The following is a 20,770-nucleotide window of genomic DNA, read 5'->3' as shown; positions in this document are numbered from 1 at the left end:
CTGGCTGCGAAGTGGCGCTGCAGGGAAGGGGTATGCCCACGGAAGCTCATTATTCCCCAATCTCCTGCGGTGCCAAGTTCCACCTGCCTTATCCCAAGCCTTAGTAGTAGCAGAAAGAAGTTAAGGGAGAGGGGAAAACCAGGTATTATATTTTTGACCTTTCAATAGAACTTTTCTCTTCATCTCACCTGAACCCAGATTGACAAAAACAAAACAAACAAAGAACCCTACAGGCCATATCTCTGTGGAGCTGCTTCAACGGCAGAGCAAGGGCCTGCTATCACAGCTACAAAGCTATGGATGGGGCAAAAGGCGTCCCAGAAGGTTTGTGCATAAAATTACAGGCTGCCTTTTTTTTTTTTTTTCCCTAAAAACAGGGGCTACACACTAGCAGACGTCTGAAGTCAAATGGCCACCGAGGGATCTGGGATTCTGTCTCCGTGGCTTGCAGAGTTTCTACAAAGGCAAAGGCTCTGCTAGTCTCCCACGGTGGGTGTTTTCATTTTGCCAGGAGCGCATAACTGGCCTCTCGTTTCCATCATGGATCTCCGTCAGAAGCGGAAATATCCCTACCAGGACACACCAACAGAACACATTAACCATTCACTCCCCTTCTGTCTCATCCTGGTTCACCACCTCTTCCCATGAGAGTACCTGTATCCCAGCGTGTGTATTTATTTCATATACAACAAATACTATGACTCGCCCTGTAAACCATCAAATGGCATAGAAGTTATAAAGCAAAAATCTCAGCGCATTGTAATGCAGTGTAGTGGGAATGCAGTGGCCAACAAGACTCCTTCTCATGTGATGCAAACAATCTCATGACAGGGATTCATGTTTCATCGACCCACTGGGGATCATGACACAAGGGGAGAGGCAGGAGGGTGGAAGGATTTGGAACAGAAGTGGATGATCGCAACTGGGAGTATTTCTCTAAACATACAGGTGTGACTTAAGACACGCAGCACACTAGTGCCTGTACCTGACAGGTCTCATCCTTGGATCCATGACTCCCTTAAAATGTCCCAGCACACGGCGGGACACCTGCTCCACTCTGAATTTACTTTTACAGGATGCCAGGAGCTAAGTGGATCCTCTAACTCTCCTTAACATCCTCTCTGGTGTCAAGACCAGTCATGGATGGCCCTCTGGGTCCTCCAAACACCAATCAAATCTAACATCCAGAAAGCAAATTGCTTTGGCCATCACTTTCCAGAAACTTCCACTCTGTTGCCCATCTCCCCTCCCCTTCCCTTACAGGACATCACTTCTAACATTGCATTTAGCCTCCCTGAGGACGAGCTCTGCACTTACCCGCAGACATGATCTACTTCTAACAGACTGAACAGAAAGCAAACAGTTTCCATTTTCCAAAGATACAAAAGTGTTAAAATTTCTAACACCACTGATGGCCCGGACCGGCAGTGTGCGCTGTCGTCTCTGCTTCAATGACCTCATTCCTTCTCTTTCAGTCAAATGAAAGTTGGAGCTGTACAGAGGCTCTGGTACTGAAGGAAGAGCATTAGCATAAATATTGGCTTCATGAAACTTACATTTTTTCTCGCACTCCCAGAACTGAAGCGCTTGCTTTTTTGTTGGGTTTTTTTTTTTTTTTTTTTGGCTTCCTTCTTGCTGCATGCATTTTTACACATCAGCAAAAAAAAATGACTTTTGTCATCAGAAAACTGCTCGGGCCTGACTTTTAAACATGGTTGCTGGCATCTATCACCAACTTGACCAGGGATAACTACTGTTGACTTAAAAAAAAAATCATTTAGTGTAAAATAGCCATCTCCTAAAGAGAGGCACCAACCAGGGGTCTGTTGTTGGCTGCACACAGGGGCAGATAAGAGAGGATCATATGTTAACATCTGGAACGTGCCACAGAAATCAGGATTGCAGGCATCTGTAAAGAAACTCACCCACTCAGCATATTTTTGTCAATTTTTGTGTCCATGACCTGTCAACCAAATCCACACACCAACACAGGCAGGTAAGGCCACACTCCAGTCATTGCCAAGAGCTGTGGCAGAACCAAGGAAGGTCACAGTGCAGGACCTCGTGTCACAAGTTCCTCTTACGCAGTGAGTGCATGTACGCGCGTGCGTACGTGTGTGTGTGTGTGTGTTTGCATGTATGTGGGTTCACATATGTGAGGAGACCAGAGGTCAGTGTTGGGTACATCTAATTTAGTGAGTCATGGTCACTCACTTAAACCCAAAACTCACTGATTACCCCTTACCAAATGTCTCTCCACCTGCTGAGACTACAGCCTGGGCTGCATGGAGACCCCATCTCTCTTAAATAAGAGGGGAGAGACTCAATTAAGGGGAGGGGAGGGGAGGGGAGGGGAGGGGAGGGGAGGGGAGGGGAGGGGAGGGGAGGAGAAAAGAGGAGAGGACGATGCCACCTGACCTAGCCATGCTCCCTCCTCCTTCCTGACAGTATTTTCTTTTCCAAGCCTTCAGCCCCAAGTCTTCTCCCCTCTTACACTGAATCATTCCTTAGTGTTCCTAGATCACTCCTTTTTTCTTTTACTTTTTTATTTGTATTGCAAGAGATGGGGGTGGGAGGGAAGGAGAGCTGGTACACCAGGACCTCAGCCACTGCAATGGATTTCAGATGCTTGCACCCCCTAGTGGGCACGTGGGACCTTGTGCTTGCCTCACCTTTGTGTGTCTGGCTTACGTGAGATCTGGAGAGAGACTGAACATGGGTCCTTAGGCTTTGCAGGCAAGTGTCCTAACCACTGAGCAATCTTTCCAGCCCTAAATCACTTCATTGAAATCTACTGAAGCATATCCCCCAAGCTCAATGGAAGTAAAGGGTGTCTTTTAGGCTGAGACATTTATGGGCAAGGACATCACTGCTCTGTGTTTGTTTCTCTGGCATTCCACCCTCAAAGGCAAGGGGTGCTTAGGTACTGAATGGACTCCATGATCTAGAAGCTCCTTCAGAAACTGCATGAACATTTGCTAAAATAAACTGGGTGGGATCATTCGAGTGCCTTACCTCTTTAAGCACCAGCACACACTTGCCAGGCCCCACGGACTGAGGTAGCTCTGCGATCCTCCCCTTGTTCAGGTAGGGGCCCGAGAAACACCGGTGGTTGATGAACAGCTGTGGGCAGCAGTACTTCCCGTTGCCGGCTCCTGCTTGGGGACAGAACACAAGGGAGAGGATCCCCAGATCAGGTCCTACGAGCTTAGAAGACATGTCCTTAACCCATCTCAAGGAGATCCTGAGGCTGGCTGAGGGGGCATCTGGAGTGGAAACAGTTCAGTGGGAAGAGTGTGTGACTCGCAAGCGTGAGGCCCTGAGTTGGACAGCCAGAGCCCATAGAAAAAGCTGAGAACATATCCAGGCGCAGTGGCGCATGCCTTAAAAACCAGGGAGGAGAGGTAGGAGGACTGCTGTGAGTTCAAGGCCACCCTGAGACTCCATAGTGAACTCCAGGTCAGCCTGGGCCAGAGTGAAACCCGACCTTGAAAAAAAGAAGAAAAGCTGAGCACAGCGGTGTGCCCCGCAACCCCGCCCTGGCGCAGCGGAGACAGGCGCATCTAGTGTAGCTTCCTCAGAGAGCGAGCGAGCCCTCGGCCATCAGGAGACCCTGCCTCATCAAAGTGCAGGTCTGAGGAATGGCACCTGAGGTGGTCATGTCATCTGGTCTCCACATCATGCAAGCGCATGCATGCACACACACACACAGAGAAAGAGAGATAGACACAGACTGAAAGGGGCCATTATTGTTGGTAATGTAATTTAGGGAGCCTCATGTGCGTTTCTAATTGTGACAGAAAGCAGAGAAAACGTACCTTTTGAGAAAGACACATTGTGTTAGGACACCAGGATATTCTGGATCCATAAAGGCATCTGAAGAAATGTTGTTTCTGTTTCCCACCGAGTGGAGTACACAACACTCAGTACACACATATACCAAGAATACGACAATCACAACCCAAGCCTTCATGGGCAGGACAAAAATGACTACATAGCCAGGCATAGCGGCGCACGCCTGTAATCCCAGCACTCGGGAGGCAGAGGTAAGAAGATCATCGTGAGTTCAAGGCCATCCTGAGACTACATGATGAATTCCAGGTCAGCCTGGACTACAGTGAAACCCTACCTCCAATACAAACAAACAAACAAAAGAGTGACTCCACAGCTAAGATCCTCTGCATGTCCCATCGTTGCCCTCCCGAGTCCCCACAGCCCTGAACCTGGTGTTTGTCATTCTCATACAAGTTCGTCCACTTTACTACTCAACACACGCATGTACGCAACCACAAACAGCATGTATGAGATGTTTAAAAAGCATCTATTAAGTGTTTAGTTGCACATCTCGTCCGTGTATTCGACATGGTAGAAACAGAAAGTTATAAACAACTGCCAGCATTTTCAATTTTCACTTCTGCATCATTCCATTGTAAAGACACACACCACAATCAGGCACCATTTCTGTTAGACTTGTGTCCCGGTACAAGTGACCACATGGCTCTGCAGAGATGACGGCTGCTGCCCCACACCAGCCCAACGCTGCCAGGCTTCTCCCTGCCTGCAGTCTGACTGATGGAGGGCACTCTCGCCATCCTCATCACTCCACATTGTGAGCTGGTCATGTCAGTGGTTTCACTATCTCCAGGTGCCGTGAACAAAATGATAACAACTAATTGCTAAGATTTCACTTTCAAGATGCTAGCACTTCTTATGTGAAGAATTTGATTTTTTTTTTTTTTTTGAAACAAGGCCTCACTATGGTAACCCAAGCTGGCCTCGAACTCACAATGCTTATGGCCTTAGCCTTCTAAATACTGAGATTACAGGGCACGCACCACTAAATGCTGGGGAGATTGTTCCGTGGTTAAAGGCACTTGCTTGCAAAGCTGGAAGTCCCAGGTTCAATCCCCCAGGGCCCTTATAAAGGCAACACATCAACGGACGCATGTGCCTGGGATTCGTTTGGAGTGGCAAAAGACCCCTGTGTCCCATACTCTCTCTTTTCCTCCATCTCACTCTCAAATGAATAAGCAAAAATATTTTTGTAATTTCTTTCAAATTTTCTAAATGTTTATAAACACAGAATAAGGCCACACATTGGGTTAAGCAACTGATATGGCTACCCAGTTCCCAATCAAGCTTTACTACACAGTAGTGGAGTTTCTGTAAAAATACTATTTGCATCTGGAAGCATTAGGAGCCAACAGGGGAGAGGCAGAACTTTTCTCCAGGATATGTGGGGGAAGGGGAAGAGCAACCAATACAGAATAAGAAAAGCTTCTGAGCTGGTTCTTTCAAAAACACTCTGAAGTAACAGTTCTTACAACAGGAAAAATAATTAAGCTTGCAACTGAATTTCCTTATAATCGTTGGAATGATTACCCTGCGAAGACCTTTGAAAAAGTTATTTTAGTAAGGGCCTACTCACAAAATTCTTCTCTTTACCGCAAAGGTAACTTCAACTCATGGGATTCTGCCTCAGAGCACATGGGCTTAATCCAGAAAGTTGAAGCAGACATGTCTATTGTCACATTTGGTGATCAACTGTTAACGTGCAACTTTGTGATAAAAGATTATTGTATGATGTAAACTTTATGCATTAAATACATATTGTTCACAAACTGCTCCTCAAATCCAGAGGGTTGTAGTGAATTATTCAAAATCTAGTGAGACTTAAGTAATAATGAGTAGGATACAATTGCAAGTGGCAGGCTCAGTACGTTGGCACATGCCTATAATCCCAACACCAGAAAGACAGATACGGGAACTGTGAGTTCAAGGCCAACATGCGCTACATAGTCAGACTGTCTCAACACCCACCCCCACCCAAATCAAGTGGACCTGTGGAAAAATGTCAAGAAAGGAATGTCCAATGACACTTTCAATGTTCTACTTTTCTATGATGGCCCACGAGACACAGTGGTAATCTGGCTTGCAACCAACAAACAGCACTTGGAACCTTTCTCACAGACCAGGAGACCTTTCCAAGCTCCTAGTCAAGCAGCAGAAAGAATAGCAACAGAGACTTTGGCTTAGTAATAATAAATGTCTGTGAGTGACAGAGGAAAAGCGGCTCAAAGCTGAGGTTCCCTCACGGTGACTTATGATATGCATGGCTTCAGCTAACAGCTACAAACCGAAGAGGGACAGAGCCCCCAGGGAGGGTCACTTACCTGCACTGTCCACGGGAGGGAAGAGGCAAAGGCCATGAGGTATTTTCTCAACAGGCACTGTGGATGGCAACCTGTGACATGGGAAACAAGTTCAAGAAATGAATAAATGTCAATGAATGCTTTAAAATTATTATTCCCAAAATTCGAGATAAGGCTATCCTACCATAGGATGAAGGACCATTTTGATCAGACACAAAGATCACTTCAGGAAATTTGTTCTCAAATCCTCTGGACAACCCGTAAAAAGCCAAGGGCACAAATGCCCCCAGGTAGTTGTCCCTAATGAATGAGGGTTTTTTTTTTTGTAAGGCTGCAGCTTATCTTGTCTCCTGTTATGGAAATGTAATGATGTCTACAGTTATATTTAGACATGACTAACATTTAATTAAAGTTAGACATTTTCCTTGCAATTGTCTAACTGAATGGCATTTTCAGCTAACTGTGGACTTCTTTCCCCCATGTTTAAATGCATCCTGCAGCAGGAGAAACCCGGTGAATTTTTCAAAATTTTTTCTTAACTTTTAAAATATATTTTGAGCTGATTGCTCCTCCCATTACCTTCCTTCTGAAGCCCTTCTTCACAACTCGTCTCCCTTCTTATTTTTTTCTTTTTGAGGTAGGGTCTCACCCTAGCTCAGACTGACCTGGAATTCACTATGTATTCTCAGGGTGGCCTCGAACTCACGTCAATCCTCCTACCTCTGCTCCCCGAGTCCTGGGATTAAAGGCATGCGCCACCCTGCCTGGCTAGTCTCCCTTCTACTTGGATATCTTCTGCTTTCTGGGGGAACCCTGGGTTCAATTAGGGTTGCTCATGATCCCCATGCTGGCTATAATGAAACCATACGGTTTTTGAAAAGCTACCTAAAATCAAAGTAAACCATTATAAGAGATCTTGGGCCATCTATTTTTTGGGGGGAGGGGTGGTTTGGGTAGGGTCTCACTCTAGCCCAGGCTGACCTAGAATTCACTATGGAGTCTCAGGGTGGCCTCAAATTCATGGTGACCCTCCTACCTCCCAAGTGCTAGGATTAAAGGCGTGCGCCACCACAGATGAGTTGGGCCATCTATAGCAATGGTTCTCTTCAGTGTGATGCCCAAGCTCACAGTACTGGAGCTTTAGGAAATACAGATGCTCAGGCCATGTTTCAAGTATCCTGAGCCAGAAGCCAGGAGGGTCTGGCCCAGCAATCTGTGTTTCCATGTGGAAGGGGGAGAGAGACATAGATCTGTTAACTGAAAATACATTAAGCTATCTCAAGTTACAGAGATGAGCTAGAGGCAGATTAGAAATCTGATGTGCTGCATTTAATAATAAACACACACACACACACAAACCCTCACAGACCTTTTGTTCTCGTTCAAATATCAGTGTGGATAGCTCTATAATTTCTTCTACTTAAATTTAAACTTGAATATATGAAAAATGCTGTTTGCAGTTATTTTCTATCTGTATGGTTTTATTTACCTAAAAAAACACAACCACTTCAGACAGCATGCATATTTTGATATATTATTACTATTTCAAATCCATGACAGGGTCACAAGCAGTTCAGCTTCTCAAACATACCCTGCCTACATGTCTTTAACCTCACATGCTCTTTCCTAGGTAAACTGCAACCTGTATGCACTCAACAATTTATAACCCACAATTACTTTTCTTATGGAAGCAGGTGTAAACTTCCAGAAACCCTCAGAAGTGGGTTGTGCTCGTAGTGACGATGAAAAGAGCTAAAGCAACTTCGTGAGTTCAGCTGGGAAGCAGGGGAGCGGAGGTGGCAGGAGCTCTGCAGCTTACAGGCAGCCAGGGTCAAGACAGGCATGATCCATCTACAAGCTGCACTTGTCACTCACGCCCACGGGGGCCACTAAGCACCCCTGACACATCGAGCTGTTTCTGTCAGCGTGGGACGATCATTTAGACTGCGGCATGCATTGAGAGCAGGCACTGCATCAAACAACAGCTGTTACTACCACTAGCATGCCATTTGTTCACTAACTGTAATAAAAACATCATGTAGCCGGGCGTGATGTGCATGCCTTTAATCCCAGCACTTGGGGACAGAGGCAGGAGGATCACTATGAGTTCAAGGCCACCCTGGGACTACATGGAGCGAGACTCTACCTTGAAAAACAAAATAATTAACTAAATAAATAAACTTCATACTTCCTGTGGTGGGTTGAATATGAAATGCCCCCACAGGCTCATGTGTTTAAACACTTGGTCCCTAGCCGGTGTCGCTCCTTGGAGGGCGGCGGAACCTTTACCAGGTAGAGCCTTGCTGGGGGAAATGAGTCACCTGAGGCAGCCCTTAAACTTGTACAGCCTAGCCCCACTTCTATTCTCCCTGTTTCCCTACGGTGGCTACAGTGTGCCCTGTGGACGCTTGCAGCCTTGCTTTGCTGGCCATGGGGGAACGTATCCAATGGAAACTGTGTGCCAGAGCGAACCCTTTCATTCCTTAAATTGCTTCTGATCCAGTATTATATCCCAGCAATGAGTAAGATACTAATAATACACTTCTTATGATCTGGAAAGACCCTTTACAGTTTATCAGGCAATTTTGTAAATAAGAGGAAAAGCAACATACTGTTTTTCTGGCTGAACAACTGCAATCTTTCTCTTTACTTGTGCTATAAAACAAGAAAAGAAAAGGAGTGGGGAAGAAAATGGTGGTTAGTAAGTAGTAAATGAGCAGTATAAAAGATGGCTTAGTGTGAAATTTGCCAATTATTAAGTAACACAATTTAACTAGAAAGTTTTTTTCAATCAAGACACAAGGATACATTAATTTATTCTGGCATAAAACATATATAAATTCATTGGATATAAGATATCAATAAAACTTACTGCATTTAATGTTATCACTGCACTGGATATAACAGGACATCTATTGTGCCTCACATAAACGCATGTCAACATAAATGACTACAAGACAATTACCCAATATGATCAATTCCCACAGAAATTGTGAGAAGTCAAACAATGGTACTACCGTGACACACCCTTGAAACAGTCTCATTGAGACGAAAATATTGAATACCTGAAGGAGATATGGTGGCTAGCAAATATGCCTGGTCAAGTACGGAGACAGCCTGGTAAATCGTCATGTGAGGGATAAGAAATGTCTAGTTTATATTTCTCATGTGTGTGTTTCTGTTTGTGTGTGGGCACACCTGCACGTGTGTGCACAATGGTTTGGTACCCAGAGAAGGAGGCCTGCTGTGGTTCCTCGGGGACTGCCCACCTTTTGGAAGACCTGGATCTTTCCAATTAGGCAAACTGATTGCCAGGGACCCAGCTGTCTTTGCGGCGCTTGCACTAGGATTCCCACAAGCCCGCGCCGCGCGCACGGCTCTCCCAGGGGTTCGGAGGAGTAACTCAGGCACAAGCCCTTCACCGACGGGGCTCACTCCAGCCCCCCAGGTTATATTTCTTTCAAAAATGTATTTAATGACGTGTGGAAGGAAGGCAGAATGGCATGCCAGGGCCTCTTGCCACTGCAAGTGAACACCAGAATCTCGTGTCCCTTTTTGTGTCTGGCTTATGTGTAGCTGGAGAAGGGAACTCAGGATGACAGGCTTTGCAAGCAAGAGCCTTTGCGTGCTGAGCTGTCATCGCAGCCCCTCCAGTTTATGTTTCTAATTGAGCACTGTGACCTTAATAAAAACAGATCCGAGCCTTTGCATTCATTAATCACATAACCCTACATTTTCCACCATCAGTATACATCAATATCATTCAGATTTCTACAATGGTTAGACTTGGGTAGAAAAAAAAGAGTTCAAGTCTGCCACCTTAAAGTGGAATGTACAATTAACAAATGAGTGTAAATATCAAGGAGAAAAACATTCAGTAAAATTTTACACAATGTTGACTTCACTTGGCATTCAATGCCATTTGTTACTGCACACACTATAAACTCTTGTGGGTTCCAAGGTAATAAAACAAGTTCCAAATAGCCTTCTTTTGAGGTAAGGTCTCGCTCTAGCCCAGGCTGGCCTGGAATTCACTATGTAGGCCCAGGCTGGCCTCAAACTCACAGTGATCCTCCTACCTCTGCTTTCGGAGTGCTGGGATTAAAAGTGTGTGCCACCATGCCTGACTCCAAATAGTCCTTGTACATGGGAGGCCTGACTGCCTAATGTCTTGGTAAGGAGCTAAGTGCAACAGGCTTGAAAGAGAATATGAAGTAGCGAGGAAAGCTTACTGTGTTCGCTTTCACCAGCAAGGAACGTTATCCTGGAAGACTTCAAGCACTTGGGCTTCCCAAATCCATGTGAGGGAGGGAGAGGAAGGACAGGGCATGAGGCCCTAGCCCCAGCCCTGAAGCAGACTCTTAACCTGCTCAGACACCATGGTCAACAGTCAGGCATGAGGAGAATATTCTAGACCTCCTACTGACCCCAGAGTCGGGGGACACTTTGGAATCTGTGGGCACCAGAAATATAAAGCCAGTTCTGTGATGAAACTTGGTTTACAGAAATGTCCAGAAGTAAACCATAGAACTGTATGTTAGGAAGATGTAAAGAAGGCGTGCAAATTCTATAAAGAAAATACTAAAGATATCATCTCTCTTTAATAAAAAAAAGGTGAAATCCATTATTTTTAGTACCTATACATTAAAAAAAACCACCTGTGATGCATGTTAGGTCATGCGTGAACTAACAGATGCAATGATGCATTAGGTGTGGATGTTTTGAAGCAGCACAATATGAAGAGAACATCATAAGCATGTGTGGAAACTGCTGGCGTCTGTACTTAACGGTGCGGGTTTGTCTTACAAACCGAGAGACTGCATGGGAATCATTACTGAGTCTGAATTTGCAGTTCATGAAGCAATGGCGGTCATCCTTTGTGTATCAGTCAAGCAGGGGCTTACGGGACTCCTTTAGTTACTTTCTCATGGCTATGAACAAATAACCTTACCAGAAGCAACTTAAGCAAAGCAAGAATTCATTCGGCTTACATGTGGTGGGGAAGGCATGGCAGGCCAGCTCGTCCCGTGGCAGTCAGGAAGAGGGGGACAAAAGGCCACAGGATGAGGCTACACTGGCCCCAAGTGACCCGCCTCACCCAGCAGCACGCTAGGACCTAAAGGTTCCTACATCTTCCCAAACAGTGGCACCAGCTGGAGACCAATTGGTCAAACACACAAGCAACGGGGAGTATTTTACCTCTAAGCCACAACAGGTCCGAGATTTCTGATTCTAGATACCTGGGTATGAGCTGATGGATTGATAAGTGAATGGCGTATTTGGAACTTTCTGATTAAAAGGATGCTAGGATATAAAGTTGGGATAGTTGAAATCTCACTGAATAGACAATGTTAAAAGCAGATACAATATTTATATCAAGTAGGAGTCTTTTAGAGGAAACTATGTGACAGAAACTACTTCATCCTGACAAAATAGTTTACCAATACATTTTCAATTAAAATTTTTACTTTTCCAATCAAAAAAACTGCATTGCATGCAAAAATGAGAGTAAATATTTTAAAAAGCACTTTGTTCTTCTTCAATCACCTCTTACTATGACTTTGTTTGTGAACCGTGAAATTCATCCAATGCTCGTCCAAAGTTGGCACTTAAAGAACAATTGAGAGATGGCTGGAAAGACAGCTCAGCAATTGAAGGTGCTTTCTTGCAAAGCATGCTAGCCTGGGTTCTGGGTTCAATCCCCTAGTACTCACATAAAGCCAAACACAAAAGTGGTGCATGTGTCTGGATTTGGCATTCAGTGGCAGGAGGCTTTGGTGCAACCATTCTCCCCCACCTCTCTCTCTCTGTCTCTCTCTCTCTCACACACACATTAAGAAAAGAAATGGAGACAAAATGTTGTTTAAAACACTTACAAGCATTCTTATTATGCATCATGGTTTATGTGTATAACCTTGTTCATTCAAGCCACATTTACATATCTTGTTAAAGTGATTAGCAGGTATTGCTTAATATTTTAATCTTTTATTTATCTGGCCTCTGATCATTCCTGAAAAGTGTGATTTCTAAAAAAATTATTTTTATAATAATCAATATATCTCAAGTATAACCTCTAAATTAAATATATATATATATATACATGCTGTTTGAAACATCTGAAGCACTGAATTTTTAAAAATAAAAGTTCATTATGACATGGTCGATGTATACACCCAAATCGCAGCTCCTATCAGCCAGTCTGGTCCAGTGGGAAGCACTTACAGGTTGCTTTATGCGGTGTCGTCAGAGGGTAAGAATTTGCTTCGCACCAGCCCACGGGGAAGATGTCCATGGATTCCACATCTACAATGACCTCCGGAACAGGAGTCTGCAGGCCTGCATGGGAAGAAACCACGACGATGGGTGCCAGGCGGAAGCAGAAGTGAAGAGACACAGAGCGTCACCAGGACGCAGCGGAGCGTTTCTAACGGTAATGGGATGGAAGACGTCAACAAGTATTTGTGAAGACGGATACAGAGGCTTGAATTACTTAACAATGAGAACGTAAGATTGTTGAAATAAAAATATGGGTTTTGGACAAAGATGTTTTTTCTTGAAAACGGGGAGGGAGGGAAGGATGCTAGAGGAAAACACAGATCAGAGCTAGGTAACACCACAAGAGACAGTACACTGTCCTTTCTTAAGAGTAGCTATGAAATTTAAAAAGAAAACCACTGTGGTAGAACCTGGGTTGGAGGCTGCAGGGAGCACACGTGAGCCACCATCGCAGCTTCTGCTCCACCCCAGGCAACGAGCAGCCTTCAGCTCAAGGAAGCCACTCATGGCAGCTAAGGCGGCGATGAGGAGCAGGGCAGAGGTGAGGCCCTTTCTCCAGGAAATGTACTAGCTTCTTGGCTTCGAGAGGAGACGCCTAACCTGGCCTCGTCACACAAGTATTTTCTGTAGCAATGTCTTTTTATTTTTTTCATAAAACCTATTTCATCATTTGGTCCCATTCCCTAATCACGATTATGTCTCGTGATACTATAACAACCACGGGATTTTGAAGAACACCACAGATCCACAGGAGTAGCTCACGTTTCGGGGAGCAGTGACATCAAAGAGAACAAACGTGGAACATAGCCTACAAGTTACAAGAAGAAAATTCTATACCAAATCCATAGTTGTCAAGGAAAGGGTGGGAACCCTCACTTTCAGGGAAGAACTTTTTATTTTTTTAAACAAACTCCAGACACATGTGCCGCCTTGTGCATCTGACTTATGTGGGTCCTGAGGAATCAAACCTGGGTCCATTTGGCTTTGCAGGCAAGTGCCTTGATCACTAAGCCATCTCTCCAGACCCAGAGAAGAACTCTTGACCCCAAAATGAAATGACCATAGGTCTGTTAATAGAGTGACTCACAGACTGAGCAAGATTATCAATAATAACCAACTCTATATATGCTTAATTTTATTAACTTGAAGGACACAGAAAACAAACCAAATGAGATTTATTTATAGGGCTTATGTTTCCGCAAAGATGCATGAATCAGTATTTAGAGTAATTGCCAGAGTGATCATCAAATGTGTGAAAAGCAGCATATTGCAAACAGACAGAAGGAGAAGAGACGCTCCTCGTGGGTTGTGAGGTCAAAGTATTCTCCCTGTCTACAGAGTTCATGATTTCCAGAAAGTCCACCCTCGAGGGCCATTAGGATGATTTACATAGCAAAGTCATTTTCTCCTCTTTGGATTCATAAAGACAGCCTTTGTTTCTTAAGTAACCAATGATTTTGCCAGCAGATTAAATTTATCTAGAAGAAATATTTGAATTTCCACAAATAAGATGTTCAAGGCCAGTAAAAACAGAACTTCAAAAGGAAGCATAAAGTGAGCTTTATAGCTTGAAGTTCCATCCAAATTCAATGACGTCCATCTTCCAAAGTTCTGCTAGTTCAAATACCCATCATGTTACGGCTGTAATACATACACTTCTGGACAATGTGTAACTTACTATGTAACCACAGCTGCCTTTACCATACCTTAAAATTCTTTGATCATACTTCCCATCCAATTAAACAAATACTTGTGAGCTAGGAGATGTTAGCCAATCTTTTTCTCTAAAATTACAGTCTCTTCTGCCCACCCCAAATCTTGTATATGAAAGTGTCTTTTAAATAAGAACAATGGGGAAGTGGCTTGATTGTCACCCAGGGAAGAAGTTTCCAGACCCTCAAATTTTTCAGGCCCTATTCTGCACAACAGATCTCCTCCTCTCCATCTCCCTCTCTCTCCAGTATGTCCGAGTGTGTGCAGGCGTGCATCGTGGAGGTCACAGGGCAGCGTCAGGTGTCATCCTCACCAACGTGGCTCTCCTCCTGGAGACAGGGCGTGCCAGCGTCCTTGTTACTGCCTGGACCGGCTGGCTCGTGAGCCCCTCGGTGCTGGGAAGAGGAGCGTGTGCCTCCACATCCCGCTCATTTTACGCGGCCTTGTGAGGGTTCCGCCCCGGTGCCTATGCTGGGAAGGCATGCATTTCACTGACTGAGCCATCTCCCCAGCCCGACTGTTCTCCGAGATTGGAGACCTAAGCACTTTAAATGCCAGTGCAGTTCATGTGAGGTCTGTGTCCTTCCGTGCTTAACATGGGCACTGCCAAAGTATCTATACAAAGCTGGAGGTTTCCCCAAAGATCAGGGCAAGATCCACCACTTTCCAGGGAGGTCCCAAGAAAGACCACACTCATCCTCTCCCTGTCTAAGCTCGTCTTGTCGGAACAGCTTCTCTGTCCCCCTTCTTGCCCGTGCGTTTGTCTCAGTACCCACTAGAGAGCTGAGGACTCCTGCCACGGGAAAGTGCTTAAAAGATGTATGTCCATGGGGTAGAAGTCCATGAGCTGGAACATTCTGCAGACCTAAGAAAGAATGGGAATCCTCTCTGCATATTTAGATGTAAAGATCTTCAAACTACATTGTAGAATAAGATCAAAGCAGAGTGCAAAACCCTATATGTACATAACAGGCCACAGTCTGTTTAAAGATGTGCGCGTGTTTATTCAGGAGTGTGGGAAATAAACCCCGAGGACAATATGGCAGAGGGGCAAGACGGCTGGGGATGAGGAGACCAAGCAAGAAAAGAATCTGACACAAGATGCTTGTGTGACTTTTGCATCCTTATGAGTGAGTGATTTGTTTCAGGACCACAACTTCCACAACTCCCAGCCTGATGACCCCACAGGTATGCACAGGAGGAAGAACATCATACGTAGTATGGTAGTGCCATCACATGATCACAAAAATTTAAGCTAACCTGTAAGGAATCATTTCACTAATAAAAGAAGATTCTTCCGTATTCCCAGCGTAAGATTTTTAAGCAACTACATACGTAAGCACGACACTGGAAGCTGATAGCTATGTGTCCCGCCTCCTGAAGGAGGTCTGTCCTCAGACTGGCAGATCCCGAGGTTCCACTTACCCCTGTGAGTGCCGAGGCTCTGTGACTCACTCAGTCTAACCAGTGACAGGGGACAACGCAATAGAGTTAGTCGGTGACCTTTCTGCCAACTGGATCAAGACCGGATATGAAGGCAAATGGGGAGAACACTGTAGTGTTTTCCTAGGAAGGCAATCCTGTCAAACTCCTCAAGCTATGAAGTGACGAGGCTTCAAGAAACAGGGGAGAGGGCAAGTGTGGGTGCGCTCCAGAGTGGAGATGCTGCGGCGGGTGGGCGGGGGGGGGGGGGTGCGGAAACAGACAAGAGGGGTGCAGAGGGAGAAGGGTGAAGAGCCAACCACAGCAAGAGTAAGTGACTTGTTATTTACTATTATTTACTGCAGAAAAAGAACCAGAACAATCGCTTCCTCACTTGAAAGCTGAGGTGGGCAAAAAGAAAAGAGAAGTTACCTTTGGTTAAGGTTCCTACTGACAAGTAAAGGGAACAGCAAATGTGTCAGGAAAGACAGCGTAAGAGAAAAAGACAGCAAGCGAGATTACGTAAGAACAAACGACAACTGGGAACTGGACTGACTCCTGCATGCCACCTGCCACATTGTGTGCCCTCTACAGATGCCAGGCTACAAGGCAGATTTTATAGCACCATTTGTCAACCACGGAGCCGCACACCTAAGGAATTAAGAGACAAAACTTGCAGGCAAAATTGAGGTCAGAGGAAACATACAGGCTGAGAGAAGACACCCATCTCTCTCCAACCTCTGACTTGAAGTACAATTATTTTCACATTTTCACTTTTAATATAAACCATGGAAGAATTTAAGTGGTTGATTTTTTGCGCCCCATCTCCTAAGCTCCGCAAGCGTCACAAGCAGGCCTTCCCAAAACACAGATCCCCGTAAACTACCGCATCTGGAAAGCGATCACGCAGACTCCCACAAATGCTGCATGTGACGTGCATGTATGAGGCCCATGAAGAGCCCTGGAAACGTTCTTCTGGGGGGTGCATATGTGATATGTGTTCCCAGGTATGAGTACAGGCATGCAGATGCCACAACACATGGGCAGAGCTTTGAAGACCATTTTCCTGGTCAGCCTTCACCTGCCACCTTATGTGAGACACAATCTGTCTCTCTCGTCCTTACTGTGAGAAAAACCATACTGTGTCCCGCAGGGCCATCTGAGCTGCAAGCATCTGGGCCCTCTCCTATCCTTGCCTCCCACCTCCCCACCCACGCAGGGGTGGGGGACAGGAGCCCTCATGGCTCCCTGTCTCTACAGGGGGCCTGGAGCGCCTCCTTCAGGCATGCAGGCTCTGCAGGAAGTGCTTTACCCACTGCGCTGTCTTCCCAGCCAGAACATGAGCTTTAACAGGCCTCCAGGTTGGGCAGTTCACTGGAACTAAGCAAGCCATACCTTTAAAACCTCATTAAAGGCGTGGTGGTGCAAGCCTTTAATCCCAGCACTCAGGAGGCAGAGGTAGGAGGATCTCCGTGAGTTCAAGGCCACCCTGAGACTACATAGTGAATTCCAGGTCAGCTTGAGCCAGAGTGAGACCCTACCTCGAAAAACCAAAAAAAAAAAAAAAAAAAACCTCATCGTGGCATTTATTTTAAGTGTGTATGTATATGTGTGTGTGTGTGTGTATGTGTATATATATATATATATATATATATATATATATATATATATATATATGCATGTATGTATGTATTTTTTTAGGTTAGGCAAAATATCTTCCTCTTGACACATAGTGATTCTTAAGAAACCGATGTGTCTGAAATGACTATTAGTTTCAGTAACACATTTTATTTCTCATATCTATTCGGCAAGCATTTAGTGAGCAAAACTAATAGAAACCATGTAAAACAGCTGAGGTCATAGGAAAACACTGTGCTGGGTGGGATGGAGAAACAGAAATGGAACTGCACGAGATAGCTTAAACACCGACCATAGTGTCAGGGTGCTTCAGGACAGTGAGCGGTCCTTTCCAAGGACTGCCCACAGCCGCCGGCAGCGCAGACCCAGGGACTCAAGTGAGGAAGACTGCTCTGTCCTCATTCATTAAGGACAAGTGGTATTCTCTCTAGATTTAACTTCAGAGGGAAGCAAAACTGTAACAATCATGGGATACAGGTAATAGATTAAACTGATGGTTTAAATTTCCTCAATGCAGACTGATGGCTTAGCTGTCAAGGCATTTGCCTGCAAAACCAAAGGACCCAGGTTTGATTCCCTAGTTCCCAGGCAAAGCCAGATGCACAAGGTGGCACATGAATCTGGAGTTCCTTTGCAGTAGCTAGAGGATCTGGTGTTTCCATTCTCACTGTCTCTTTCCCTCATAAATAAGTAAATAAAAATAAATTTCATGAACTTAAATTTTGACATTTAGTCATAGACATAAGGACTGTGTGTGTATACACATTTCATTCTTTTGTAAACTCAAGTGCCCTGAAAAAGCAATGTCTGTATTGAAGATTTTACAGGCTGAGTGGCTAAAACTGTGCAACTATAGAGAGACGGAAGGTTGCAGATGGCATGCCAAAATTATTGTGGACTATCTTTAGTCATCTTAATAGTCACTTGTCATTGACCTCGGTGTCTGACTCAACATCCTTGTGACTATCAGGTAAACTTCAGCAGACTACCAGCTTCCAGTAATGCAGAAGCTAAGAATGTTATAATACAATACATACTTATAGAAGGGATTTCCTGACTTTCCCCTACCCTATCTACAACTGCATGTCCCCATCAATGAATTTGGAAAATGGCTTGTTGTTTTTTTCTGTTGTTCTGTGAATATAAAGTCTCATTCCACAGTGGATTCTATCATTCAGGGAATGTTCCCACACTGTACTTCTTCTTGCCTGGCTCAGAATAAACTATCCCGTATTGGTTTTTAGAACAAGAGTTACATTTTGTTTTGTATTGACGCTTTGTAAATTCATTTTTAACAAACTGTAATGGAAAAAGATTCAATAAGTGACAAGACCCACAGGGCCTCCACTCTATCTGCATGTTGAAAATGCAGACAACAGTACGAATTCCCTACCTGTTTAATTTGTAACACAGCTTGCAATTTCAAAAACTGGATGTTAATCTTCTTTTAACACTGCCTTAACGATTTCATACTGACAACAACTCAACAAGCTCAATAATTTGGTGGCAATGAGGTTTTCTTTTTCTGTTTGTTTATTTCATTTATTTATTTATTTGAGAGCTATTGCGAGAGAGAAAGATGCAGCTAGGTAGAGAGAGAATGGGCATGCCAGGGTCTCCAACCACTGTAAACGAACTCCATATGCATGTGCCACCTGTACATCTGGCTTACGTGGGTACTGGGGAATCAAGCCTCGAACCGGGGTCCTTAGGCTTCACAGGCAAGTGCTTAACCACTACGCCATCTATCCAACCATGGAATGAGGTTTTCTAGTTATTATTTGAGGAGGAGAATGGAAGGACCACTTTGGTCAGAATGCTTAATATTTTAAAAATTACATAGCATATCTCATATCTTCTCAGCAGGAAGCAAAAACTCAGAAAAATGAGGACAAATAAAAAGGAACATCTACCTGTGGGTCTGAAGCTGTTTTACATGGTTTCTATTAGTTAATCAACATGCAATTGCAGGACGAGTTTTAGCCCATTTTATAAATGAGTTGCAGGGCTCAGTCAGCACCGGACTCACTGCCACAGTGAGGGAGTTCAGGGCATGGGTTCACCTGCAGATCTCCAAGGACCCCTCACAGTGCAACCACGGACGGGCACTCCAGGAGGCGGCGTATGACCGCAGGGAGCAGCGGACTGGCTTCAGCATCGGGGACAATTTGCTGACAGATTTGATCTCCCTGACTACCTGTGCAGACATGGCTCCTGCCTTCTGCCATCTTTCCAGGTCCATCCCTGCACAGCCCAGTGGGACACACTTCCTTAACCAATGACCTGTTCCTCCCTGTCAGGCACAGCATCCAGGAAGCAGCTCACAGACTGAGAAGACCCAACACTCTCTCTATGCCTCCTCTGAACTTCTCATTACTTTGTTTCCTGGAAACTGAGCTAACTCCTTCACCTCAGCCCAAGCCTTTCCTATAAATAATGAAACGACTGTCACATTAGCACTGAGAAACCAGGGCTCAAGACCAAGCAGGTTAGGGAGATGGTTCCGTGGGAAAGGGCTTGCCAAGGATGCATGAGAATCTAAGTCCACATACCCTCAAACCCTCACAGAACGGCGTGGTGACACACACCCAGTCTCAGCCCTAGGGAGGCAGAGAAAGCAGGATTCCTGTCTATTCTAATAGAATTGGTGACTACAAGTTCAGTGAGAGACCCTGTCTCAAAAAATAAGGTGAAGCCAGGCGTGGTGGTGCACGCCTTTAATCCCAGCACTGTGGAGGCAGAAGTAGGAGGATCGCTGTGAGTTCGAGGCCACCCTGAGACTCCATAGTGAGTTCCAGGTCACTCTGAACTAGAGTGAAATCCTACCTCAAAAACAAAGAAACAAACAACAACAACAAAATTATGTGGAGAGAGCCTGAGAAGGTCACCTAATGTTAAGTGGTTAATCTGTGGCTTCCAAATGCACATGTGCAGACACCCACCCACACACCTTACATATATGTGCATATATACATACACATATGATGAAAATAAAGACGAGGCAAACTGAAATCACATGACAGGGACCTGTAAGGCCCCATTCTGCCCACCAAAATTGTGATGGTACAGCTGCCCTCTTCAGCCACTGCTTCTTCATGGCCCTGTGTATAACAAGGACCCCACACAGCCTCATCTAGATGAGCACCCAGTCAAATGTCCTGTCCCTAGGGCCCTTAAACTCTTCCCACTCACACAAAGGCCATGGTCCCTGACCCTGTATGTGCTGGAGCTGCTGGTCAGCACTCAGGTGTCAATGGTCTAGCTACCGTGTTTTCCCCGTCACCCGAAATTCTTGCCCACATCTTAAAAAGTTTAAGTCTGTGTTTTCTTCAAATCCTGTTGGTTCTATGTCTGAGCTCCTTCCAATGTGGCCTGCCCTCTAATCAGCTAAAATTAAACGATTATTGGTGAATTTAATCCCTCAAGTCCTGGATTGGGTGCTATCCGCCAAATCTTTATTTTCTGACCCCCTCAGGAGTCTTCCTGTCCTTCTCCCCACCACCGTCCAAGCTGCTGCGTCACTCCCTAAGCTGTCTGCCACCAGCTTCACACCGACACCCGAAGGCAAT

At 45.0% G+C, this 20,770-nt stretch overlaps 1 protein-coding gene across 11 annotated transcripts in view; it reads right to left on the bottom strand.

Moving 5' to 3' along the window:
* Sfmbt2 (Scm like with four mbt domains 2) overlaps positions 1-20,770 on the bottom strand; it is a 242,588-nt gene that overhangs the window by 50,157 nt on the left and 171,661 nt on the right. For 8 of the 11 annotated variants that reach the window (XM_045134896.1, XM_045134901.1, XM_045134906.1 and 5 more), the window contains 4 exons: positions 12,375-12,488; positions 8,765-8,807; positions 6,174-6,244; positions 3,016-3,158 (listed from right to left, as the gene is read on the bottom strand). In XM_045134896.1, the coding sequence (XP_044990831.1) occupies positions 3,016-3,158; positions 6,174-6,244; positions 8,765-8,807; positions 12,375-12,488 (371 nt within the window). The remainder of the gene's footprint in view (positions 1-3,015; positions 3,159-6,173; positions 6,245-8,764; positions 8,808-12,374; positions 12,489-20,770) is intronic. The other 3 variants (XM_045134900.1, XM_045134904.1, XM_045134905.1) reach the window with 1 other exon arrangement.

The sequence above is a fragment of the Jaculus jaculus genome, chromosome 15, assembly GCF_020740685.1.
Source record: "Jaculus jaculus isolate mJacJac1 chromosome 15, mJacJac1.mat.Y.cur, whole genome shotgun sequence".
Taxonomy (NCBI): Eukaryota; Metazoa; Chordata; class Mammalia; order Rodentia; family Dipodidae; genus Jaculus; species Jaculus jaculus.
The sequence above is the reverse complement of the archived record's forward strand: the minus strand, read 5'-3'. Positions and strand labels throughout refer to the sequence as shown.